This window comes from Falco cherrug, chromosome 7 (genome assembly GCF_023634085.1).
Source record: "Falco cherrug isolate bFalChe1 chromosome 7, bFalChe1.pri, whole genome shotgun sequence".
Lineage (NCBI taxonomy): Eukaryota > Metazoa > Chordata > Aves > Falconiformes > Falconidae > Falco > Falco cherrug.
The window spans coordinates 10,332,745-10,360,367 of NC_073703.1; the positions used below are offsets into that span (position 1 = coordinate 10,332,745).

The 27,623-nt window shown below is 44.5% G+C and overlaps 1 protein-coding gene across 2 annotated transcripts in view; it reads right to left on the reverse strand.

The window, feature by feature from the left end:
- SLCO3A1 (solute carrier organic anion transporter family member 3A1) overlaps positions 1-27,623 on the reverse strand; it is a 152,642-nt gene that overhangs the window by 103,717 nt on the left and 21,302 nt on the right. For both annotated transcript variants that reach the window (XM_055716612.1, XM_055716611.1), the window contains exon 2: positions 21,729-22,194. In XM_055716612.1, the coding sequence (XP_055572587.1) occupies positions 21,729-22,029 (301 nt within the window). In that variant the 5' untranslated portion in view covers positions 22,030-22,194. The remainder of the gene's footprint in view (positions 1-21,728; positions 22,195-27,623) is intronic.

Consider the following 27,623-nt stretch of genomic DNA (forward strand, 5'->3'; position numbering starts at 1 on the left):
CTTGGTGCCAAATATGCCTGTCCATTCAGGACACACTTGAGATACTGTACTCTTCTCCTAACCTCTGACATCCCTGCTCCGCTCCACATGTACCAGTCCCCCCAGTCCCATGCTCAGCAGCCCTCCATAATGGAAACAGCAGAACCCTCTGTGCCAGGCATGACAATACACTGACAAGCGCCCTCTGAAACATTGAGATGTGTAATACTTATTTCTCAAGTACTATGAAGACATAGTAACTGTTGCTACTTTGTCAGGAAGCCAAAATTTTAATAGCTTCTGCTGTCCAAGGCCCAAACCTCAGCTCTTTCTCATGTGATAAGAACCTGGTTTTGTACCTTCACTCAACTCTTTAAGGAAGGATTCTCTCAGACCTCTTCCAACATAACCAAACGCTAACAAAACTGTTCTCTTGTCATGCTTCCAGAAGCACGCAAATACTACAAAAGACCACATAGAAGCAAAACAACTACACTTTGTTTGTTGACTTTTATATTTTTCCCCAGAGGAAAGGCAAGTCCCACCATCTAAAATACAGCTTAAAAAAAAAAAAAAAGGCAACTGCTTTGTCACAAACTTTGAATCCAAGGATCCCAAAATCAAGCTTGTCTCAGTCAGTAACCTGGTTTCAAAAAGGATAGGTGGGAGTTGTAATTTCCACTCTTTTTCAGTGGCTTTTGGTTGCTCTGTGTAGTCACTTTAGAATTACCAGTTCAACCAGTTCCCTGCCCGCTCATACCTCACTGGGTGATAGAGAGGCACAAATGGATCTTTCCGATTATTTAGCTGATGATGCATCAGGCAGGAAATGAATCTGGCAAGCTCTTCCTGAGCGGCTCAGGCTTTAAGCACCCATTCATCACGCAAACCCCACAATACAGACAGGGTGAGGAAGAAGGGGACTTTTTATGGGTGGGCCACTCTGAACAACCTCATTAAAAGTGAGCTCTGCACTGTAAGTGGGGTGGGAAAGGTTGAGGAGAGAGACCATTGGGGAACAAGAACTTTGCTCTCAGGACATGATGCTTCCTCAAAACAGAGTGGAGGAGGTAAGACAGGCTATACGTATATTGTTCAAGACTCATTTCTTTCCATAAATGAATGGCTGAAGCACATCACACATTGCCAGAGGCCACCAGAGAAGCATGTAATGTGAATCAGTTCAAGGAAAAAGAGAGAGAAGCCTGAGGCATGGGCTGGCAATGCAGAAACCAAGCAGCTCTCTGGGCTGGAGAGGAGGAAAGGCTGAACACACTGGGAGGGGCCCACACTTACTCACAGAGGTCTCCAGATACCACCAGTAACAGCAGGCAAGATGGGTCAGTGCAGTTTCATGTACCCACAAGGGGCCACTGAAAACAGCAGCACCTGTCAGACTGTGGAAGCTGCTGCTGTTTCCATGCACACCCTGCCCACTGCAGTTTGTTGTGTTCTTTTTCCTCTTCCACATCTGAAACATCTCCAGTTGATTTAAAAAGCCACTTTCTTTTTGTGGAAACATGAAAGCTCTCCATTATTCAGCACTTATTCCACATGGATGAAGGTCACTGGCCTCCTTAAAGAGCCTTCCCACAGCATGTAACATTAATAGCTGCACCAAGATGAAATTAATTTCATTTTCTGAGATCATACTTTTGACACTGAACAAAGTGGGTGGGATGGGAGGGAACAGCAGCAGCAATTCCTTGCATGACTCCAGAGAAATTACACCTAAGGCACCAGGACCAAACCCACAGACCATTTCTGCTCTCTCCTACACGGCATGCAAAGGGCTCTGGGGTGTCCCGGTCCATATTGGTTAGCACCAAAATCCAGACTCCTGCTCTAGCACACGATCCTGAATATTTTTAAATCACAGCCAGGGTCCTTCCATTAGCAACATTCACAACATGTGAGCATGTTTGCAGAAGACTTCCAGGAAGTCTTAAAGACCCTTAGGAACTTCATAAGATGAATAACTAGGTAAAAAGGTACTTTAGTCAGTAGAACAAAAAAAAAAACCACCAAACACCAAAAACTGCAAGATTCAAACTATGCCCTTAAAGGAGGGAAAAATTAGGGAAACTACAATTAATTGCACTGAACGGTATCAGCTCCTTCTTCCCTCACTGGGACAAGTCACCATTTCCATCATATTCTCAGTGTTAACAGCTAAGTTCGAAGGGCTGCATCTCTGCTGGTGATAATGCCGGGGGTGTGTGCCTGCAGTGAGGGGAGGACTGACCATCTAACACCCCCAAACAGTTCTCATTGCAACAGTTACAGCATTCAGAGGGCCATGGGAGCCCTCAAGCAGAGTTTCATAAACCTCTGAAGGTATGACTGATGCTTATTATGACAGACCCAGGCTGTACAGCTGGTCCCAGGATCAACTCCATCAGAGCAGCAAAAGTTATGACTCGGGCTGAGGCTGTACCTCCACTCTGTCTGAAGTTTGGCTCTAACAGGAGAAGAGCTCAGTCAGGGGCCCAAATTCCCTCACATAACAGCCTTGACTAAGGGGTGCAGCACAGAATGAATGCATAGGTGCTGTGGTGACAGACATTTCAGCAGACCCCTGGGTTGATGGGCACTGTTCTCACTGCAGCTGAGCACTATAAAGGGGTTCTTGCTCCCAGCTGCTCCACACCTCTCCCTACCAGAGGCCACCTAGCAAAACCACCCAGTGCAACCACCCTCCAACCTGGTTCTGCCAAAGCAATCCAAACCAGCTTTAATCCTTGAAACAATCGGTCTTCTGAACTTGGACTGAACAGGGTGCGGTGCCGTGAGTCCCAGTGGGATGGGACATGCCCCGTTAGTCACCCACAGCCAGAAAAGAAAGAGCCAGACCCTTAGATAGGAGCACCCATCCAGGATGGCAATGATAAAACCACCAAAGGGTTCTGAGGCTGAAAGTAAACCCATTTGGGGTAGAAAAAAAGAGAGAGTTTGGCATTCGGCAGTTGCAAAGGAAAGAAGACTGAGCCAAGGGAACGTAAAAATTAAGACGAAGGGGTGGGATAAAGCAGTGTTGTGACCTGCCTTTTTACTGTGGGTGAAGAAAGGGTAGCAAGGAAAGATAACACCAGTGCCCTGCTTTCTGCTGTCCTGACCTACCCCTGTTTAGGTCACCAGTATCAGATGGTATAAACAGCCCAAAGCAGATTTTCCATCATCATGTAGAAATCATATGCCATTTAGAAGCCCTGGAATTAAGTTGACTTTGTAATTCAACAACAAGCACAGAAGGAAAATAAATAAAAAGCCAGTGGGTTAAAAGTCAGGATCTCCCTCAGTGCTGGAAACACAGCTTGCTTTTTTAGCTGTGCTGCACAGCTCGAAGACTAAAGCTTAAGCCATGATATCAAGGTTCATACGGCTGAGAAGATATTGGCATTTGGGCAGACGTCAGCAATTCTTTCAAGCGAGTTACAGATACCAAGGGCTGGAAAGTCAGAAGCATTTCTGCTGTGTAAAACGTGACATGCCAAGATATTTATTCTGTTGCAAATGATGCTCCACATGAACCTTAAATACTGGGCTTCTTGCAACTGAAAAATAGACACCCTATCCTATACACACATGGAGTTTTTGGTCCAGGCATACTGATGCTCCTGGCTGCTTTTGCTCACCCCAGCCTGTGGTCCCTTCACAGGGCATTTGGGACTTGCACAACATCAAAAGGTCCTAACAGCATGTGGCTCTGGGGAGAAAAATGATAGGAGAATGCCTCTACATTAGCCATAATAAAGCTTGTGAGCACAGACTGGGTGACAAGTGCATCTTACTAGCACTGAATACAAATCAGAGGCAACATATAACCATGTATTGCCTGTTAAATGATCAGCTCACATTTCCAGCAAGTCTTTTCACTCTATGCACCCCTAGAAAGGGTTTCTTGCTTCTCCAAAGGGCACATGGAGGAAGCAGGACAGGAGAAGGGCAGCCCGGGACACGCTGCCCACTGCAGAGCTCGCTGTAGGAGTGCTGCCAGTTCCCACGGCCAGTGAGACGGCTGCACGCAGCAGCTTTGCTTTAAAGACCTGGGCAAGCTGTGACCCTGGAGGCCAGAGCTGCCCGACTGAGGTTCCCTTTAACCTCACTGAAAATAACAGGCTTTTTAGCTGCTGGCCAAATATTAAATGTCACTTTCATGCTAATTTTCAAGCTTGGACACAAGCATTTGTTTTTCATAGAATGCTCCAGAAAGCTTCTGCCTTCTGCACAGATGGGTACAGCCAAGATCTAGAAAACAAACCACCAGAACTGATGAAAGTTGATTTTACTCCTTATGAAATTATTATGTGATTTTGTTGAATATAGAAGGTTACAGTTAAAACCTGGAAAAATGAAAGCACAAGATGACTTTCATAAAAAAAGAAAAAATATTGTCCATACTTCTGCTACACAAAAAGCCTATTAAAAGCATTTCTCAATTCAGAAATTAATATTCAAGTTAAGCATTTGACTTGTTACATTCATATTTTGGAAGGGCTGCTTTATTTTTTTTGTTTGTTTTTTTTCTTTCTTAAATAAACTCTCTCCAATTTGCTGCCAGAAAACCCTGAACCAGTGGAAAAAAGAGGGAGCCAGCATATCCTGTTGAGGGTTAGATCATGTCCAGCTGCATAAAAAATGCAGATAGACAGCAGGGAGGAACTCAGCACATGGGATTTTGGGCTCATGGGACATCACAGGTTCAGGAAAAACTTTATTGCCTCCTTGCTATGATTCCAGGTGCCACAAAGGGCAGAAGATAAAGGCACAGCTCCTGCCCACTGTGCTCACGCTGAGTGTGCAAGGACACAATTGCTAGTATTTCCATTGCACATTAAGCTCTACATTAACCTTGAAATGAGCCAGGACCATAAGGCACTGATGAACCTTCAGTTCATTAATAACTCTTTTTGCTCCCTAGAGAGATTACATTAAAAATAAAAAAAATCCCATTTTAATTTCCCTTGAAGTAACTTAGGAAATGATAATTCTGATTTAACCTTGGGCGTTCTTAAGTTTTTTAATTTTTCTTTTAAATAGTCTACCAATTCCCCTGAAGGGAGCAGTAAACTAGTTGTCTGTAAATGGAGATTTACTTGGTCACCAGTTGTATGCAAGTGGGATTAGAACTTCATCATCATTTTTAGAGCATCATGGGTGTACGCACACACAAATGAAGAGCTGCGCCAGACAAATAACAGGTTGCCCATCCAAAAGGGCTTACATTAATTACGTTAATCCAGTAGAGACAGAGTACTGTGATTAAACAGTCTCTGCTGCCTGGGATTTGGCTGTTATCCAGTGGTAATCCTGCACAATCTGTGTTTGAAGTGTGTGTGTGTGTGTGTGTGTGTAAAGGGGATACTCTAACCACCTACTTTCCACATCAAAGACAAAGAGTTGGGTAGATAACAGCATCCTTAGATGTAGAAACAGTTCCTGGAGAGCAGCATCTCCAGAGATGAGACCCAAGTCCCTCAGCTCAGCTCCTGCAGAGCAGCCAGTCTCTCCCTTGACTACTGTGAAACCAAGGACACTGGGGACTTGAATTTAGGTAGCAACTGTAATTAAACCCCAAAAGTCTCGTTAAGAAAATGCAGAAGTAGACACAAGAAACACAAACTTGGTGCAGAACCATAACACTAAGCTGCTTCCTATGTGCCTGATACAGGTCAAAGTCTCTTTCAGAGGGGAGGAAGACTCAGCCACACTGACCCTCTGTGCTGACACCTGAGGTTAGATTTGGACTCCCACTCCAGGACAGAGGAAACTCTGGACGGGAGGCGGCTCATCCTCCTGCTACACAGAAAAGTCTACTGTTTGACAATAATTTAAATGTCACCTTCAAATCTCTCTTTTCTTCAGCCCACTGTCTCTACCAAATCACGTTTGTGACCAGCCGAAAAGGAAAAGGCCACTCAAGCAACTGCAGACACTTGGTGCTGCATAGGCAGGTTGCACCTAAGAAGCCTTTAACCTGGGTTAAGGTTAAGTAAGCCTCAACGGTCAGTACTGGACCTTCTGCTCCTCTTTCACTACCTTCCCACAGAGGGCTAGAGGTTAAAAGAATGGAAGGTGCAGACCCTGCAAAATTGGGCCTGTGACTGCTTTGTGCCACTTCCCATCTTGCAACACTAAGCCACCTTCACTCCAGCAATGCCTGCCAAGCATACGCACTGTCCCCAGAGGCACAGAGGGTGGCATGTGGAGTGACACAGCAGGCTGTGGCTGTGACTCTGCTCCTGCAGTTTCAGCACGGTAAAAGGTTATCCTCAGCTTCTGGCCCAGCTGCCAGCAGACCCTCACCACTGCTGTGAGGACCCTGCTGATATACTATCCACCTGCTGTAACTGCAGCTCAGCTTATTTATTTGCTCTGTCTTTGGCAGGCTGTCTCCCATCCAGAGGCATCTCCCAAGGAAAGGCAGTAACAGCCCCAAGTCACTGCTAGCAGGCATGGGGAGCTCTGACTACCCACTGAGCAACTCCTCCCAAACCATTCAATGCTAAACATCACCTTTAGCAAACAGACAGCACTTCTGTGCTACCTAGCACAGCTCCAGAAAGAAGCTGGCAGGAAAAACAATCAATCACGTGCTGAACTTCAACTTACGGCAGTGCCCACGTGGACTCCACACCATACAGCAGTTGGATCCAGCACTGAAGGCTCCAAGGAGCAGGACCAGATACACAGCTTCTGGAAGGTGAAATAGGAAAGGTCTGCTCCTAAACATCAAATCCCCTTTCTTCACTCACAGCTGACAATGAAGCAAGATGTTAAAACTAAAGGGATCTATTTAAACAAATCCCATTCTCTCTCACATCCCTCTCACTGAAAGAAAGTCTCCAGGATATTGTAGAAGAACCAAGACAAAGGCTGAGGTCCCAACCGTACTTTTCCCTGCTTTGCACAACAGAAAGTAACAAGTGAAAAGGCAGGTCTGAAGGAATGCTTGTTACCAAGTTGCCTGGCCAGAAAACAGAGGTAGTAACTTAAAACATACACACTCACAGAAGACAGCAGGAACATGACTAAAAGCTATTTCAAAATTCCCAGTCTCATTTGCCAATTGAGATGCTACACATGGCAAGTCATTTCTCTGTCTCTGCATGGGAGATGGGACAGAAGTCTGGTACACAATGCAAAGAAACGCTCCTCAGGCAGGAATCAAAAAGCCAATGCTTGGGAAGTGCCTGGATAACACGAAGTGCAGATCACTGCTACCGAAGTCTAGCTTGCAGCGTCTTCTTTCATACTATGGCAGAAAACCCCACTCATACAAGAAGGGAAGAACGTGCAAGTATAGCCATCCTGCTACCAACTTTGTGGTGGATAAACTCACTGCAAACTGTTAAAAACCCAAACTTATGTTTGCTGTACCCATGATTCCCAGAATCTGAACTCAGAGGTGCTTTTTGATGAGCTGCTGACAGCTAATTAGTTCAAGGTTTGGGTTTTGTCTGAAAAACTCAATATCCCCAGCATGAAGAGCAACAATGTTTTCATTGGATCAGCAAAACAGGGCAAATGCAGCTTTTATTTTTCACCCTAACCCTAGATGGGGGAGGTATGGCTCATGCTCGGAGCCACACGGCTGGGAATGAGTTTTGCTCTGTAGCTGTGTAACATCATCCAATTCACAGTTGGAGGTTTTCCAGTTAATAGAACAGCCATATGGGGCATTAAAAAACAAAACCAAAACCCAAAAGCATTTCCTTCCTTTGCCACCTCCAGTCTCAAAAATGCCTCCAAAAAATGCCAGCCCAAAAGTAAAACAGCAGTCAGTGGTAATCCTGAAATTCAAGAGCATCTTTTTTTTCTTACAAGCTTTTTAATCAATGCAAGTGTTAGCAGCACCTTTGATCAGTGTGCTAAGGGCAGAAGACAAATAACAATGGATTGGACACACTAATTAGTGTCTTCAGTAAACACTAGGATCTCTTTGGGAACAAGGCTCCTAGCACACTTGCTTCCCCTCCTGACACCACCCACACCCACCATCAAAACACACTGTTTATTCACAAAACAAGCTTGCTTTGCAAGAAAACTGAGACCACGTGCGTCCCATGGTCTAGGAGGAGGCACACAGCAAAGCCCTTGAGAATCACCCAACAACTGCGATCCAGAAAGGCAACATTTAGCCCAGATTCTATTTAGACACCTAATTCCCATGGTTATCGATTAAAATAACACCCCCTTAATTTTAACAGAAATTAAAGATCCTTTTGATGTGAAGATCCAGGTTTCTGTAGACTTAATGGAGATGGCCCATATCATGCTTCTGCTGTGTTGGCTCAGCTCCTGTCTTAACTCTAGCTGCTTTAATACCTGTGCCCCCCAGCCTTAATATGCTGCTGCTTACCTCCACACTCCACCTCACTTCTGTCAGCATCCTTATTCTTGCTTTTGCTGCATGCAGCCTTTGCTCCTGCGGATTTCCCAAATCCTTACTCTATCCTAAGTCACCTCCAATAGCTCCCTAATGCACTGTACATTCAATTTCAAATTGCCTTCCTGGACTGCAGTAAGCAGCAAGGACTGTCTCAAGCATATCCTTATCCCATGCTACACTTCTTTGATTTTGTCCTCCTCACTCTGCTCCTCCGGCTCAGCTCTAGAATTTACTGCCCCTCCAGGGCTAATAAAGCCCAAATTCGCTGATTTTAAGGCACAGAATAAGTCTCATCTGTTTACTTAGTCTTGGAATACCACAGGACAGCGAGGCTAATTTATTAAGAAAGCTTCACTTGAGCTGCTCTAATCTCCACGTTACTATGGTTTTGGGGGGTACAGAATGTGAGACCAACTCAAGGAGCTACAGGCAGGTGCGTTTTATACAGTAACACTGGAAAGCAGCACAGCTTCATTTTCACTTCTCTCGTTTACCTGAGATTTTCACTTCAATAGGTCTTTTATGCATGGGCAAAATCCATTTAAAGCTACATTTTTTCACCTAATGGCATCTGCTCTAATTTTTGCCAGGGACACCTGCCTGTGCCTTACTCCCCCAACCCCAGTGCACCTCCTCACCAGTCCAAAGAATTGCGGGAGCACTCTTATCAGTAGTGGGATGTGGTGAGGCCACGGTGATGGGACAACTGCCATCTCTGGCAGCAACAAGACCTTTTGACAGGCAGATGCAAATTCGAAAATATCTCCACTCCAGGAGACTGTTTCATGCCCACTTCACTACCTTCATAGCCTTGAAGCCAAAATCTCAAGCATCCAGGCAAAAAAGTAACAGACTTGGGAAGAAAAATGCACCTAACTAGGAGATGAGAAAAGCCATAGGGAACTGTGGAATTCACTGCTATTTCTGTTGCACAGGCTGTAAGTGTAAGTGAACTTCAAGAGCAACTGGACAAGCCCAGGGCACGCATCCCCCATGCAGGTGGCTCCTGGAAGCGGGTTATGGAGCAGCATGGAGCCCGACTGCCCTCAGCCTGCTTCTTGTGCCTCACTGACCACTATGCATAGACAATGGTAGTCTCAGTTTAATCATCCAACTCCTGGAGACAAATTAAACATAGTTTGCAGAGGTGGAGCAAACTAGTGCTAGCAGACAAAAAGCCAGGACCATGAAGCCCTCTGAAACTGAAAATGAAGGAAGGTCTGCACCCAGGGAAGATATGCTGCTTTGCAGGAATGCAGTAAAATGTTTTAGGTCACTGAGCAACGGATGGGCACTGGAGTCAGAATTCCTGGGGTCTATTCTCACCCTTCTGCTAACTTGTTTTATAACCCCAAAGGCATTGCTGTAGTAAGAGTATTTGTTTAACCCATGCTTAACTTGATTGCTGCTACTACTTACAAACCAAGCACCTCCAAGGAAGCTAAGCACCTAATAATGGGCCGTGGGATCCAATTACAGAAGAGACCAGATTTCCGTTTGATACATAATTCTCAACAATGTGGGCAGCGAAGCAAAGTTTGGAGAGACAGGAAGTATATTTTACCGGACCAGGTGACAGCTGGGAAACAAGAAGTAAATCCTTAAGTGTAAGTAGTCACACTGGTCAGAACAAGATCCACCAAGCATGAACATTATGTATGTGTGTTTTCCAGCTGCCTCAGCTGATCAAATAATAGGTGTTATCTCTCCCTATAAACCTCTTACCCTCTGGCACCTGTGAGAAGCTCTTCACAGCTTACCCAGAACTACTGCAAATAGTTTCCTGCAATGCTACTTCTTGCATAGTCTACAATACAGTGTGCTTGCCCACCACCAGTACCAGAACAGCATGCTTTTACAGAGGACATAAAAGATATACATTGACATAAATTGAAAGCACAGTAAAACATCCTTACACTTGTGTTGCTGGAATGCGAGTTTTTATGTAAAGCGTGGAGGGGAAATATTGAATACACACACCCCTCTACAACAAAGACATGCCCGAGATGAACAGAAAGCTGAGGCAACCAACAGCTGAGGACAGCAAAGCATTAATCAATGCTGAAGACACTTTGGCAGCATGGCCAGCATAGTTTGTAGCTCACTTCTTGTATGCCACCCCCCTTTTCAGTCCCCCCAGCATGCAGTTTATAACTCTGCAGAGGGAAAGCTTTCTCTAACAAGTATTATTCTTTTGATGATCGGTCTGATTGAATTAGGGCATCCATATGTTGTTAGCTGATGACTAACAAGATACAGGTGGTCTTTCATCGCAAGGGTAATTGGTCTCTGCAGCAATGACTAATACAGCAAAGTTGTCCCAGTTGTCTTCTTTTTTCCCCCCAATATTATTGCTTTCCAACTCTAATAAGCAGTATCACTGTCTTGTACAAACAGTTACAGCAGGAATGGTTTGTCCAACACTGAGGATAGGAACATACAGAAAACCACAGGGAAAAAGCAAGGTAAACAGAGGCAGACAGTGAGGAAAGAATTGGTGCACACTGCATCTTGCTGTTCTACCTGTTTGAACTCTTGAATTTCTGCGATTACTTTGATCTGCTGCCTCTGGCCAGATCCTGCACCTTGTAACAGAGGCAGTCTTGTTTAGCCACAGTGAAGTACTCTGAGGTATTAAGTCAAAGAGCAATGTGACATTTTGTTAACATCCATCCAAGAAACTATTTAAATCCTCACATTTTAATTGGTCAATGAAGGGCCAAATTTGGACAGCCTCCTCCAGACAAAAATCCCTATTATTGAAATCAAAAGGGGGCTTACCAAGAGCAGGCCTCCTTCCAAGGAAAAGCCAAATACCTTAGTAGCAGCACAGTTAATGAAATAGCTGTACCTTGGCAAAAGGGAATTTGAAAAAGGACTCTCAGAGCGCTTTCAAAAGAGCAAAGTTCAAAGAAGCAATTTAGGGACCAAACTCCAAACTCTGAGAAGGCAAAGACAGCAGGATTTGTCCAAAGCCAAGGCGACAGCCAAGGGCCACGGTGCTCACACAGCCTGTTCCCTCCTCGGCCCTGCTCTGGGTGCTTTGGCTGCCAGAGCCACCAGCAATGGCCAGAGGGGACCTACCCACAGTGCAGACACTTCATCCCTTCCCTGAGCCCCCAGCCCTGCAAACTGCCTCCCATGAAACAGAGGTCAGAAAGCCTTGAGTTTACTCCCAGGGTGAACCAAATCCTATACGTGAAAGGGGAACATCACTTTTGCCCTGTACTTTCTTAAGACCGAGCTTCTGAGATGCACCTTATGGCAAATTTCACCTCTCTCCAACTCAGTTTAGGTCCTTCACTCGGTGTTTTCCTTGTAGGTTTGGAAGACACAGCTGACTGACAGCTGGGAAGCGACAGGTTAGTCCATGGGGAAACACCTTGGCACCCGGCTTTCCTGCCAGCAAAGCTGACAGGGCTCGAAAATACGTAGGCAGATCTGCAGTGGGTTAAATGTTAAACCCCCAGCACCCAGTGACAAGTCTGCCAGATGAGGTGACTCAGTTTGTCACAGAGCCCCTGTGCACGCTGCCTGCCCCCTGAGGCCACGCACCATACCAGGGAAGGGCTCCCACTCCACTGCCTCGTCTAATGGCTTATAAGGTGACCAAGCAGCACATCAAGGAATTTTATGTTTGTTTTGCAAGGTACCCACCACTTGTGGCCACACTTTTTCCTCCAGGCTGGTCCACTGGGGCAGTCAGACATTTGTAGTTATTGAGACCGCAACAGTGCCTCCGCAGCAGCTCTGCCGCGGGGCCTCACAAAACGGGTATTGCTGGGCCGTCTTACACCTTTGATTCATGTCACAGCTACTCCTCTGCGGTTAACACTATTAAATTTTTAATTACTCAGGTTCATATATTGGACCTGTCACATCGGTCAAGCACCTGTTGGGTGTCTCATACCAGTTATGCACGCAGCCTTGAGGGAAGCCTTGCCCAGGGCCTGATCCACCATCGCTCCTCGATGTCCCTCACAGCCTGTGGAAAAAGCTCTTCCCACCCTGTTCCCCACAGCCCTGAAGCAGCTCTGCTCTTCTGGCTGCTCCGCCAGGGAGTGACCTGCACCGAGCCACCAGCACACAGCAAAGCAGTCACGATAAAAATGCAACTTAACAGCAGCTTTGGCAGCTGAGCACTGCCAGGCCCCAAGTATCAACAGGCCCGTATGTTTGTGCCGTGGCACTACGCAAAAAAAAAAAAAAAAAAAAAAAAAAAAATCAGTTGAGCACCTCACCCGGCCACAGGAGAAGCAGTTGTGAAAGCAGGAGTTTTTGTGACAGTTTTGTGTTCTCTTTTACAGTCATATAAACACCTGGTCCCACAGATAACTGGGGAGGCATGGAGCCAGCTGGCCAGCTTTCCTTGCAGCTCACAACACGGCAGACATCACCAAAAGCGGCAGGGGCAGGGGTCTGAAGCCCTGCCGGCAAATGGCAGGATGTGTGTGTCAGGATATACAATAAACCAGTAACTATTTGCAACTTTAAGGCAGCACTTACCTTTCAACACTACCTCAGGTCACTGCCCTTTGCTGCAAGGTTGCAGTGGTACAGCGTAATTCATGAAAGCCATCTCTTGCTCACTTGGCTGAGTATGAGTGGGATAATAATTTCTGACAAGTCCCAAAATATCCTCCATACCAAATCCTTTGTTTCGGTAGGAGAAGAGGACAACATAAGCCTCAGTATCAGGCAGCAAGGCTTTCACCACTACTTTGAGGCTAGTGCCCTGATTCATGCTGGCGAAGGAGCACATCTTGTGCCTTGTCCCACCATGAGAAGGCACATGCTAAACACAGCTCCAACTTTCCCCAGTGCCAGCTTGTGAACTGGGACCTTCTGGTCCGTCTGGAGGCTCCTTATGTGCAATGAGCTGGGGAGTCTCAGTTGAATTCCCAGAACTGGCAAGACTGACAGCACATGCCAGCTCACTCCCACCTGCGCCATCAAGGCGGTACAATACAGCCTTCAGCTCTTGACATGAGCAACTCAGCACTTTCCAATCTATTTAATTAATTTTATGAACCTTATGACTAATATGTACTGTCCTCTACATATCTGCCATTTGAATGACACGGGCACTGCTTTAAAGAAGGTGCCCCACGAGTCCTGTACCTCGCTAGGCTCTCCTGGTTGACAACTGTTTTAAATACACTACAGAAAGAAAACAACACGCTCAAAAAATGAAGTGATTTTTACAATACCCCTGAGTCAGCAAGTCCCAATTAAGACAAAAATCAGCTGCAGAGTACACAGAGTAACATGGAAACAGCTCCCACCCTCAATATGCTCTCACACAAAGTCATTTGTGTTGGACCCAAGCTTTATTTACTTAGTTCATAACAAAAAAGCTATTAGCAGAAGGTTAAGGTAACTGGAACAATTGCTGTATAGTAATGGAGCCCACAGCGGTTACGACTTTGTGCATATATACATTTAATTGAATAAATACATCAATTCAGCTACCGCCTTTCACAACTCAGCCTTCTTGCCTGCAGTGGGGAAGGTTATTCCCATTAACTGATTATTGTTACTGCTCTATACACCCTACACACTTGTTTATGTTTCCATTTAATTTTCCAGGATATTATGAGTAGCACTGTAAAAGGAAACATGTATAACCAAGCCAGTCCTGCTGACACACAGCAAATGAGAACACAGATCTCTCCCCAAAGGGGAATAATTATAAAAGGCTGCAGGTTATCAATGGATCAGTGGGTTAGGCCAACGCAGTTAATACCAGTATATCTGCATGAAGCCATGCGATTTAATCTGATCACGGTTAGCCCATGGGGAAGACAACCCAGTGAATCTGATGCAAAGACACCTTCCAATAATGAACAGGTATCACAGCACCCACACTGGCAACAGCCCTACTCTTAGTTTAGTGTTAATACTGTATCTTTCTGAACCCCTTGGAGACTGTGGCAGAAAGGAAAGGCTCCTTAAAATCACCTGTAGGAGGATGCATTTACCGAACAAAATGATTACAAAATTCTGTCAAGTTTTTAGGCTAAAAATATTACATACATATTGAACTGCATATACCAGCAAGTAGAAAAGCAACTGTCTGGAAAAGCAAGTGCTCACACTTCACAAGTGCATGTACCCACACAGAGGGGGACAAACTCATCAAGCAGCTTGTGCGTATTGAGCGGGCACACGGACAAAATACGACGGATATGAAGCCAACTAAGATCCACTGTAAAAGACCTAGTAGAAGCAGGCTTTAAAAGGAAAAGGGTTAAGGAAGGCACAAGGCTAGCAGTGCCTTAAGTGGGTGAGCTCAGAGAAGCATGTTCCAGCAAGAAGGGCTAATGTGAATAAAGTACCTATGTTGCTCGCACACCACAAGTAAGCACACAAGGAAGGAGTACGGCCAAGTGGGAAAGGCTGTAAAGAGTGAAAAGATAAGCAGCCAGGATGGGCAGAACTGTACAGACCTCCCAAGTGCCCTAAAGACCTTTCAATCAACATGCGTCAACAGAGGGCCTCAAGAGGCCCATGATATGACCTGTATGCTAGAAACAATTATTCCACTTGCTATGGTTTAGAATTGTAGGTTCAACCATACACTTAGAGAAATTAAGAGAACATTGGAAAGGGTATGATAGAGCAAAATGCACTCATCTGTGCAAGACTTTTCAGCAGTTGGAGACAAAACTAGCAAGCAGCTACTGGAAACCTAAGTGAATTTCTTGGAGTAGGGGGATGGAATAAAAAAATAATATCACTGAATAAAAAAAAAATTCTACAGAATTGGGGACAGAAACAATGCCCATCTCAACATATTTTTGTGGGTACCCAAGGCCCTCACTAACTTTACACAGAATCTACCACGCTGTAGATACCAAGCTATGTACAGAGAACAGATTTCCAGCCTGACAGCCAAACATCTGCAAAATTTGCTCTTTCAGCTCTAAATTACTCGTGTTTTTCAGAATTACATGGTGTGCCCCTGTTGTGGTTCAATCCCAGACAGTAATTAAGTACCATGCAGCCACTCACTTGCTCACTCTCTACCCCCAGCCCAAGAGGGATGGGGAGGACAATCAGGAAGGAATGTAAAACTTAAGGTCTGAGATAAGAACAATTTAATTATTTAAATAAACCCCCCCCCCATAATAATAATAACAGTTATAATGAAAAGGAGGGAGAGGGGGAGAGGAATGAAATCCAAACGGAAGGGAGAAAAGAAAATAAGTGATGCACAATACAACTTGCTCACCACCCGCTGACTGACACCCAACCAGTCCCTGAGCAGCAATCGGCTGGCCCCTCCCAAACCTCCCAGTTTATATATCAAGCGTGACATCCCATGGTATGGAAAATCCCTTTGGCTAGTTCAGGTCAGCTGTGTCTCTTTCCAGGTCCTTGTGCCCCTCCACCCTGCTCACTTGCAGGGCCTGAGAAACTGAAAAGTCCTTGACTTAGTATAAACATTACCCAGCAACAACTAAAAGCATCAGCATGTTATCAACACTGTTCTCACATCAAATCCAAAACACAGGCCTGCACCAGCTACTAAGAAGAAAATGTACTCTATTCTCCTAGCTGAAACCAGGACAGCCTCCCAGGAAAAAGAGTTCTAAAAGCTTTGAAAAACAGGGAGACATTTGCTATCATGAAATGTGCTGTCACTGACCGCTCATTCTACAGTCCTTCAAATACAGTAATTTACATACAAGAACACTGGTTAGACAGTAGGGGTACATCCTGTGGATGGTTAAGGTTTTCAACTGATTTCTATGGCTTTTCCTTTAATGGCATTGAAGACATTTTTGCTTGTTTATTAAATCCAAAACCTCGTTTCCTTTTTTAATTTTTTCTTTAAGTACTCATTACTTATATTAGAGTTAATCAATATCAGATACACAGTAGACGAATGACTTCAAAATTCACAGCAATTGCTTAGCTTACCAACATGAGCTTCCTAATAGAAATCCAAGTTCTGTTTCTTTGAGTCAACGTTTTGTATGTGGTAATACAAAGCCCAATGATTTCAGCATCTTATGCTGATAACTTACTATTAACTCACCACCATAAATACTAACTCTCAGATTTCATTCTTGTCAGTCAAGAAAATGTTTCTGCTTCTCCAAAACACAATGGCTGCTGTCATTTTGACTGATGTAAGCTACCATAAGTGATTTTTCAAATGGACAAATTTATCCCTGGAGACAGCAAGAATCCAACTAGGGCATGTTTGTCTTCCTCTGCAGCAAATCTTGAGTTGGTGCTTAAAGCAAGCACGAAAGCACCAGAAGCAAGAGCGAGTGTTTCTCTATGACTGTCATCACAAAAGAAAAAGTGCTTCCACACATATGACACAGAATAACCCCACACTACTGCAAAGGTCAAAGTCAGCAGTAACAACGCTCGGTCCTGTCCCCCTTACTGTGTTAGTCCCATCTGGGCAGATGTAGGAAGAGAACAACATCCTGTTGAGTTCTCCTCCCACACCAAGGGTAACAGCTGGAACAACCGTATGATAAACCAAAATACACACAGAAAAAGACAGACAGAAGCCTGGGAGATGAGACAGAAGAAAGCAGCTAAACAGACACATCCAGCAGTGCTGGGTTTTCTATTTTTCCGTTCCTCTGCCCTGCCACAAAGCTGGCCAAGAACAGCTCTATGCCCCTGAGCACACTATGTTCAGGCACACCTTTGCACCATGAATAACTCAGGAGCGCTCATCACTCCTCATCACCTACTCCTTGACTCAAGACTTGCCCCTTGTTACAGCAGTTTCTGCAAGTCAGCAAGGAGTCTGAAATGGTGGGCCCTGAACCTGTGTGTGTGTCTATGAAGTTAAACACTGAGACAGCTTCAGCAAACTTAAAGAGAATTGCCAACACATTAAAGACCAACACAGCATTCTTCGGAATAAGCCCCACAATCTGGCAGTGCTCCCTCCAACATCAATATCAATTTCCTCCATCAATAGGAGACAGAATAATAGCAACTTCCTCTATATAATGCAGTCCTTAATTGTCCCAGATCAAATACTGGCTCCCAGAGGCTATTCATTCTGCTCTATAGGTAACCATGCCCTAGACAAGCTGCAACAACTTTTATCAGCAAATGTTAAATGCTGCAGGAAGCCCAGAAGGCACGTACGGTGACTGCTAATAACATTAATCTACCACATCACTGCACTGGCTCTAACTAAACACGCAAACCACTGCTGAGAGCAACGTGGGTACTCCAGTGACCAGAAAACACTTGCAAGCTCTTGCTCATCTGAGAGGCAGTAAATCCATACAGCTACTGTCAGATCAGTTTTCCTCCCACCCTGTATCAGCTCCATGACGCCTCTGATCCCCCTCCTAATTACAAAGTCTTCATTGATTTCAACAGAACTCAGCAAGACCTAGCAGAAAACGAACTAAAGAGGGAAATGTCAAGTGAGTCATTAGCAGGTAGAGAAAGGAACTGTGTAGTAAGCAGTCTTCAACATACTTTTCCTCCCTTAAAATTGAGGGAATCCTTTGACATTAGCGAAGCTGCAGCAATAATGAGCCCTGCACAGTCTGCAGGAGTGAGGAATTCCTCCACTCAAAGGAGTTACTTATGCCAAATGCCAATAAATACACAGGTAAAATTAACCTGCTTGTTTGGAAACCTCTAGATGAGAGTTCAGATCTTAAATACAAGAGCAGACCCGAACAGAGAGAAGCAAGCAAAGCAGCACCAAAACAGAAGATTTTTCCCAACTTCAAAGAGCTAAGGGAATTCCTTTATTTTTTCACCTTTTGGCTGCTATTGCAATGTTACGACCGCTGTGTCGAGCAGGTGCTTAGATGCTGAATGGGAGGAGAATATATTTCCCATCATTAGCAGGAGCAGGTATGGTCCCGCTATCTTTCTAACTCTGTTATGGCATAAATGCATTTTCTTTTGAACATCCTTTGGTGTATACTTCCACGCATTCATCTTTTTTATTTGATTTACCCTCGCTTACCACAACACAGCCCTTTTTCCTAAGGCTGGTTACTACAGCAACAGAATCTGTTTGAGTTTGGTAGCAACACACTGCGGGCATAAAAAAAAAATAATAAAAAAAAAAAATCTACTGTTAGCTCAAGAAACATGAAACTACATGTCAGCAGCCCATGCCACAGAGATATCTTCCTGTAATATCTCACCCCTGTCTCTCTAATTATGAAACTCTATGAATCCCCACCTCCTTGGTTGTGCACAAACCTGAGCGACCTCTGCCTTCAAGGGACGCACAAGAAGTGTACTGCCCGTGATCTCCTGTGTGCCTGTCACTGCAGAGAAACCACAGCGAGCCAGATTTCATGGACTTCATGGCCAGAAATATATTCCACAGATGCTATTATTTGCACTAGTGGTTAAAGCCAAAGTTTTACTTTAAATTCCATATGGTATCACATCTGCATTCTTCTGCACACACGTATTAGTTCTAATACAAAAAGAAGGTGGTTTCAGGGAGGGTTCTTGGGGTTTTGGTTTGTTGGTTTGTTTTTTAAAACTAGAGGAATCTTCCTGCATTGTCACTTCACTGCAAAGAACCTGTATTAGATATTGTAACAATTTACTCCACTTAACTTGTACAATTCAGAAGGAACGGAAAAAACCCCTCTCTGTTCACAGAGTTATTTCTATCTAATTCACTGCCTTGGGACACAAGAGGGCTTTTATTGCAGCAGGTGAACAATTACTAGCACTTAGCTGTCAGGTGAGAGACAGCTTCTTCCCCTCCAATACAATACAGCCCAAACGTAGCAGATATGTACTCAACATTAGCAATGTACTAAAGACAGCACGAACTGGTCAATGTGATCATTTCTCAGCCGCAGCCAGCCATGACAGAAAGTTCAGCCAGGCTATTACTGCTGTTATTAATTAGTTTCTATCCTGAGAGAACAACCTATGCCAGATTTGCTCCTAATTTAAACTGAGGGAACTTACCCAAAAACGTTTTATCCGGTCACACAGTGTAGCCCCTACTGAGTGAGCGTGCTATTATGAGAAAGCAAACTGATATAAATATAGCATGGTGACAGTATACACTCTGCAGTTATTTCCTCTGCAAAACAGAGAAGAATGAAGTGGGTAAACTGTTCAGCCAGCCTTCTGCTAAGGCCACTGAAAATTGCATTGACTACAGCAACAAAAATCATCAGTTAAAGGCAAATCTAAGCAAATAATTCTCAATGTTGTAAACATAGGAATTTGACCTCCTCTGAAGTATTCACAAACCTGAAGACATGCATGTTTCTACCAGGTGCTTATCCATTTATATTCCTTCACAGAACATTTTTTTTTCCTGTAGTTTTTTCTTGTTAGCTTTTATTTTTGCGCGCCAAATTGATTGCAGGTTGATGTACGAATTAATCATCCCATATCTGAAAACCTACTTGTGATGGATAGGCTGGGACAGGGTAGATACTAAACTTCATTGCCAGTATGGCTGATTTGTTGAGTGTGCATATACACTCACTCTTCTGCAACCCATAATTCATACATAGAAATTCAGAGTATGATTGCCATAGCTAAAGCCAGTAAAGCAAATGACTCCAAAATGCTTGGTTTTTTTTAAAACTCTACATGGAGAAAGGAACATGGTTAGGAGCATATGTCTGAAGGAAAAATAACGAAGCAGCATATAGTAAGCAGAAATCATTTTCTGGCAGTATTTTCCCAGCTACAGTTGAACTGCCAACTTTAAAGTAGTTATTTTAGCATACAAGATGAATGTATCTCAGGAACAAAAAGATTCTCTCTTCTAATCCTCCTCTCATGCACCCTCCTCAATCCTCTTCTCAGATATGAAGCATTGCTTTAAAAATGCCCGTGGAACAGACTGAAAGAAGTTGCTGGGCCTCTATATAGTTATTTATAATAGATAATCTTAGAATCAATCTTAATTCCAGCTCATCATTTATGGTGTTGGCAAAGTTGCTCCAATGAATTTAGTCTCATCATTCATCTTCGGGTTGTACAGTATCTTGTATTTTATGTATCATCCTGCTTTATCCAGTGGATCCCTCACAAGCACTTAGAGAACCAAGTGAAGGTGAATAACGATCCAAAGGCAAAGCCAAATGCTGAAATACTATGATTTTATAGCCCGTTACAAGAAAACATGGACACACTTCGAACATGCAGAAGAATCTCTTTAAGTAGAGTAGCAATACATCCAAGAATGCCACAGTGTGCTATACAGTCTTTTGACCAAGCCTCTGCACTGTCCCAAGACACTGAATGCCACTCGAAGTTAGCAGGACTGTTTAGCTTTGCTGTCTATGGTCATACCCCAACTGCATTCAGTTATGCTTGGGAACTTGACAAAAATCTCTTTGCAAAAAAACCCCAAAAACCAGTAATGGGATCATCCATTCAATTGAAAGTTACATCAAGACAGGAACAATGGGACAAGTGCAGAGTTTTGATTACTAGAAACCACACTAACAAGTGCACAAGGATCACACTAATGGTGGCATGCACTTCACTGATTTATTGCACTGGAGCCATTTGTCTAGTGACAAGTCCTGTAGAAAAAAGAATGAGCCAAGCCGGTAAGTTCTTTCAGAGAACAGCTTCATCCACAGCATCCTCTATAAACCTGCTGGAGAGGGTACTTCTGCCGAAACCCATGAGCACTTTACCCCAATAACAGAGATGTTTCATTAGGTAACTGAAGCCAAATCTCCTATCTTAACCATCTGGAAGAATTCTGCAACATGATCACGAGAATCATGAGTTCTACTTCAGGCTCACCATATCTCAAAATAGACCTCACTAGCTTCCGCATCCCATTCCGTTACAGGGATCACATTATCTAGGGTCCTGCTATAGCATGCTGGGTCACAGCACCTACTCGCTAAAATGATGGTGGTAGTGACAAGACATGAGTCTCCTCTCAGTCTCCTTATACTGCAATGATCACTCAGACACAGACAAATGTTTCAGAACAGGGAGAGAACTAGGGTATCCTGGGGGAGGTAGGGGGGGAGGAATAAATCATCGTCCCATATGCCACTTGGAAATTCTTCAGCTAAAACTCAACCATAAGCCACCAATTTAAAGCAATCTGGGGAAAAACAATAGGAGTAGCAAGCATCTTCCTCGTCATCCAGTAATAATCGCCATGGCTGTCAACCTTTACCATTGCTACAATGAAAGCAAATATCACTGTGCTTCCCTGCTGCTTACAACTGCTTGGTGTAGAGATCCATGCCAAGTTACCTTCACAAGCATAGCAGCACACAGAGAAGAGGCCTCAAGGCATCCCTCCACCGGTACCAAACAGAAAACAAGAGTGAGATGCCAGCCCACAAGGAAAGCCTTCGGTGAGGAGTTGTTCACGGAGCCTTACCTATGTACAGGGAGGAATCTTTCCGCCTCACGTGGTCATCAATGTAGGAAACTCCCAGGGGCTGGACAGGGGTAGCACCAATGCCCAGGAGGACCTGTGCTCCAATGAGCAGCAAGTACATCATGTTGGTAGCAGTCCTATTCCTGCAGATAAGGTCTGGGTCCGGTCCCTCATCGCTGGTGGACCCATTGGCAGCACACACATCCCTCCCTTCAGCCCCCCAGCGTATTTCTCCTGATTCATATTCATACTGGTGGGTTAGAAATTCAGGCAACGCGGAAAGGAGGGCACCCAAGGCCATGACTATCCCTCCACATCCTATCAAGCGTGGCCGGTGTCCTCGGGCTCCGAAGTAGCTCACGAAGAGGATGAGGGCCAGGTTGCCAATCTCGAAGCTGCTAGCAATGACGCCCACGTCAGCACTCTGAAGGTTGAATCGTCGCTCCAAGGTGGTTAAAACACTCACCTACAACAGAGAAACCCACAGAAAATTACCAAAAGGAGTATGACCTGCCTTCCACCCTCTCCATATGTCCTGCTAAAGCATAAGTTTCCTTGACTTTCCCTTGGAGCCAAAAACATACACATCAAGGACATCCAAATCACAGTATAGTAGTAGTTGACGTCCAAACATAATCTGACCGTTGAAATGCAGCCATATCAGAAGGTCCTAATACCAAGTGACATTTCACAACCTACCACCTGTCTGAGCACATGCTCACTTCCAAATTCCTGCGTACATTGATGTACGTTTTGGATGCTTGCAGACACCCATGACTCCATGACTGGTTATCCCCTCTTTGGGCTCCCCTTCTATCTGAAGGGGAGCCCAGCCTTCACTCTGCAAACACCACCCCACAGAACCAAGGCACAAACCACACCAAGCTTCACTCCATGCACCCAGTCCTTCCCTAGGAATCAACTGCAGTTAGCAAGCAGCAAAAAACCTTGCAGATTCTTGGCTCATACACCAGCACAAGGCCATCAAGGCAGTCAGAGACAGTGATGCACAAACAGGCAATTTGGCTGGCATAGTAGGTCTCTATTAAAGTATATAAATAAAACACTGATCAAAGGGTTTAAACCCTCTGTGGATTGCTTAATGACACTTACAGAATATTTTTGAGAAGACAGGCCAGTTAAGATTTACATAGAAGTTTTAAGTCCACCATGAAGAAGGGAAGATTTAACAAAAAGTGGTTATTTAACACTAAGAAGAGAGAAGCACATGAATAGTCTTCAAATATTTAACACTGCTGTGAAAAGGAATGACCTGTTCTTTGTAATCAAAATAGGCAGGACAAGAAGTGACAGGTTTAAACTGCAGCAGAGATTGCTCAGGTTAAATACAAGGTGGGGAGAAACCAGACTTTTACTGGTAAGGATTGTGCAGCTGAAATATGCTGCCTGGAGAGGCTGCAGAGGTCTTTAAAACAGCAGAGACCAGCATCTGTCAGGAAAGACACACGTATGACTGATCTTGCCATAGGGCAGGAAAATGAACTGGATCATCTCTTGAGAGCTCATCCAGTCCTGATTACATGGTGCAATGAAACACAATGTGGATTTTCTGCAACACTCATAGCACTGATGAAAGTATGAAGATGAAACATTAGGTAGCTCACTTGCTGTCATCTGTGCTCGAAGGAGAAAACTCAGCACATTCTCATGTCTATAGCAGTGTCCCCTCTTATAAAGAAAAAAAAAATAACAAAAGATATCTTCGACATGTCAGAAATGCCAAAGACTTTTACCTTGGATAAAAGACTATCTTGTTTTTCAGATTGCAGAAGATGAAAATATTTAAGGTTGTCCTAACACAGGAAAGTTTCTCTATGAAAAAAAGAGATAGAGACCTCAAAGCATATCCAGATAGCCCCTGGATAGAATAAAAATAGCCTCCCACTGGAGGCACCGAAAATCTTTACTGATCAACCTCATGAAGCAGGAGCCAGTCTGACCAACTTTAAAGTATTCTGACAGCAGCTCTTCTCTGGGGCAGTCAGCCTATGTTAGGGTACACCAGGGCACAGTTGGACAAAGAAAGCCCCGTCAGCAACTAAATAGAAAAATGGAAACAACCCACTTCTGCTTTGCATAAGCAAAAACTCCCAAACCTGACCCTGATAAATGTCCAAGTCAGATTTCCAAACTAGACTGTTCTAATGATTTCGGAAAATTCAGCCTTCATCCCATACAGGCAGTTTTCATTTTATACTACCACCGTAATCCTTCCCCTCTAAAGAGCCAAGAACTGAGCAAGGCAAGAAAAAAACCTAAAACAAACTAAAAATCAAATGCTACGACTGAAGGCAACGCAATAGCAATAATTCTTCCCCATGGCAAAGCCAAGTGACGATGTGCATGACAGAGGAAGAGGAGATCGCCACTTCATTTGAAACACCGGGTGGTGGTACCTGCTGGGATGAAACTGATCTGATTCACCAGTGGAAACAATGTCCTCTTGTGTGAGGGCACAGCACAGCCTGTCCCTGCTCCTGCAACCTCGTCTGTGCTGCTCCATGAGCAGTGCTTGAGCACACATCTAACAGCAACATCACTGTTCCCAACCATCCAGGGCGACAGAGCTGAGCAGATGGGGAGAGACATTGCTAGAAAACACTATGTTGGTATTTTCAAAGCAAGGCACACCAAGGTGGAGGGATATGGACAGCATCCCATTGACCCAGGCAGTCCCACAAGACATTCATATGACAGAGCTACATTTATCACCCACAACACTGGGCTGGTTTTATTGCAAGGTGTGATTGCAAGGGCTGATGTAGTCAGACTGGTAGGACTCCAGACTTCAACACCACACAGCAAACACCAACAAAAAAAATCTAAGAGATGCAAAGCCCCTGCTGTGGGAGCTTTCCTTCACACTACTACCTCCAGCACATTCCTAGAGGAACTCAGTTATAGCCGAGGTCCCATGAACACCAATTTTGGCGGAATGAGGAATCTCTCCAAGATGAGTATATAACTCTGAGCATGCAAAATTCTGTCTGTAGTGCCCATTTCTGAGCTGTACCTAGATAGGAAACTCATAATTACTCATTACAGCTGTTTAAACTGAGGCATAGAGAGCCAAATATTAATGAGAGAAATACAGTCAACAAAATTAATTTGTGATGGAATAATTTAGGCTGGAAGATTGAAAGCCAACAGAAGCGATTTCCCAAGGCCAACTGGTATTAACTATCTTTAGAAGTCTCTCCCACATTTTGACCTGGGTGCCAAGTTTTAGGCTTTTACCATACATACATATATATACACACACAAGTCACTAGAAAGCAGCATGGCATTTAGAAACACTCAGATGCCACACCTTACAAGGGTCAGATTTTTGGACAGCTGGATTTCAGATAAGAAACTGCACCATTTCTAAATGCAATTCACAGTGACAGAGACAGTAAATTGGTGACAAACCTGGGAACTAAACCCAGAAGTCCCAGTTCTCATTCTGCTCTTATTTCAGTGGGATTTCAGTTGTTCTCTTCCTTTTTGAAAAAGTTAAACCATTCACAATACAGAAAGAGTCTCACCATCCCCTAACTGTTTCTTGCTTTGCTTTGGTGTAGAGACTGAAACAAAGGGAGGAGGAGGACACTGAACACAAAGAAAACTCCAACCCTCCTGATAAAAGCTGGCAGCTCTCCTTCTTCCTCTGGCTGGACTGCACTGCATTTCCCAGCTTGCTCCTTCTGGCTGTAGCACTGCCACCCAGTGCTACCAGGTCTGCCTTTATTAAGTGGGGTATGGGGTGCTGGGAGGGTATGGTGAAAGAACAATCACATCAGCCTTAAGCATTCAGAGGAAAACAGCATCCAAGTACAAAGTGCTGAGACCAGCACGAGCAGAGTAGCCTCCCAATGCTGACAGTCATGGGGAGGGGGAGGGGGGAATAATATCCCAAAATAAATACAGGGCTGGGAAATAAACTGTCAACATGCAGCTTTTTAGCCAGAGAACACCAGGAACACAACTGCATTACAGCCAGGTGGCTGCAGTGCAGACAGCACAGCCTAAATTTTTGCTTTGACATTGGCTGTGACCTTAAATACACAGGCCGACTACAAAATCAGCGTTAGCGCAGCAGAGATGTTACCGGCATTTATTCAAAACAAACCTCTGCCCATGGCTAGAATCATTCTCCTACTCGCCTCTATACACCACCTTTCCGAGGCTTCCTGCATATAAGGTGTAACCCAAGTACTTGCAGTTTGTGTATGGGAGGCTCCCAGTGCCCTTGTAACTGTTAGGTAAAAGGGCACCGTACTGCCCGTACTTCCTTTCACAAGCCCGCTCCCCAGCAGAGTAGCCATCACGGCTCCTAGACACTAATTCTGTCTATCAAGAGTTACATAAAATGCTGCAAAAGACACAGCAGGTCTCTGTGAAATACTGATGTCACGTGAAAAGCCTGCAAGGATGGGCGCTGAGACCAGGTAGATCATTCAAGAGTTCAGCCCACGTGGATGTTGGTTTAATAGCAGGGATGCGGGCAATGGAGTGGTGCCGCAGATGGACAACCTCATGCTAAAACACAGGGGGAAGCACCAGGAGCCCACATTATTAGCTGTGAAGCTGCTATTTCCTGGCTCCTGTCAATTTACACAGCTGTTTTGCCAGGGCTGGAAAGAATAGATTAAGAGGATATTCAGTTAAAAAAGCTTCTAACCTAAGATGAAAACAGTTACCAGGAAGCTATTACAACAGCCAGTAAAATTCAGGCAGACAAGATACAGAAGGCAGTTTGACCCCAAGAAGTTAGCGGTGTGAAACCACACAGCGGACCAGACAAGCCCAGAGAAACCAGGAGAGGACAGAGGCAGAGAGAGCGTTGCAATCATGGCAAATGCCAGTGCCCATGCTGTTGGGAACAGCACTGGAGCTACAGCTTCATGCAGGTATGCAGCTGTGCCAGAGACAGCTGTACCTTGCCTGCTACTCTTATACCCTCACACCTGTCCTGCAGATTGGTCCTTAGCAAGTCACTGAGGCTCTGACCAGCAACGTACTTCAGCTGCAGCACTGTACACAGCCCTCGATCATACCAGCCTCATTGCCTTTTTCCATGTCTCGAGGCCTCACCACCCCCTTTGATAGGTACTGCCTTTTTATCTCTAACTGCATCCTCTGTCTCCAGTGGGATTTCCATTTCACCCACTGCAGGCATCTCCCACCCAGTTTTGAAGAGCAGCTCCACAAAGATTTCGCTATGGCCATAGAGGGAACAGCACGACTGTGCCGCTTTTGTTACTCTGCAAGCTCATGCTCCTCCAGACTACGTCTACACCATATCAGTCAACTGGACTGCTGTAAACTAAATCAGGCTGGGCCTCTGTGCACCTTGCTCGAGCAGAAAGAAGGCTCAGGATCTAGAAAGATCATGTAACCCAGCCATCTGCCTTTCTGTGAATACATTGCCTAACATACAATAACAAGAAGTAACTAAAACTTACCCCATGCTTGCACTATCTCCTCTTCTTACAGAGCCACAGAAGTCTGCACACACACATTTGTCTCTGGTGATTTCGAAGACTAACCTCAAAAGGACCTAGGCTAAACAGGCCTCCTAAATCCACACTAAAACACTCTTCAATGACTGAAAAAGGAAAATGATTTTGCATAATGCACACAGTGATAAATGACCCACATAAAAAAAGAGAAATCAATCACCACTTTAAAATTTTCCAGCCAAAGCAACTTATATTGCAACACCTGTAACTAAATCCAGGGAAGCTTTTGCTGTGCCATTCTGGACTTATTTCAATAATACATGCTCACATTCATCATTCCCGTCTGCCCCAAATCTATACATCTTGGCATTTCTGAACCAATGTAAATTTGTTTTCTCTATAGGCTGTTTATTTTATATTAACGCTCAGC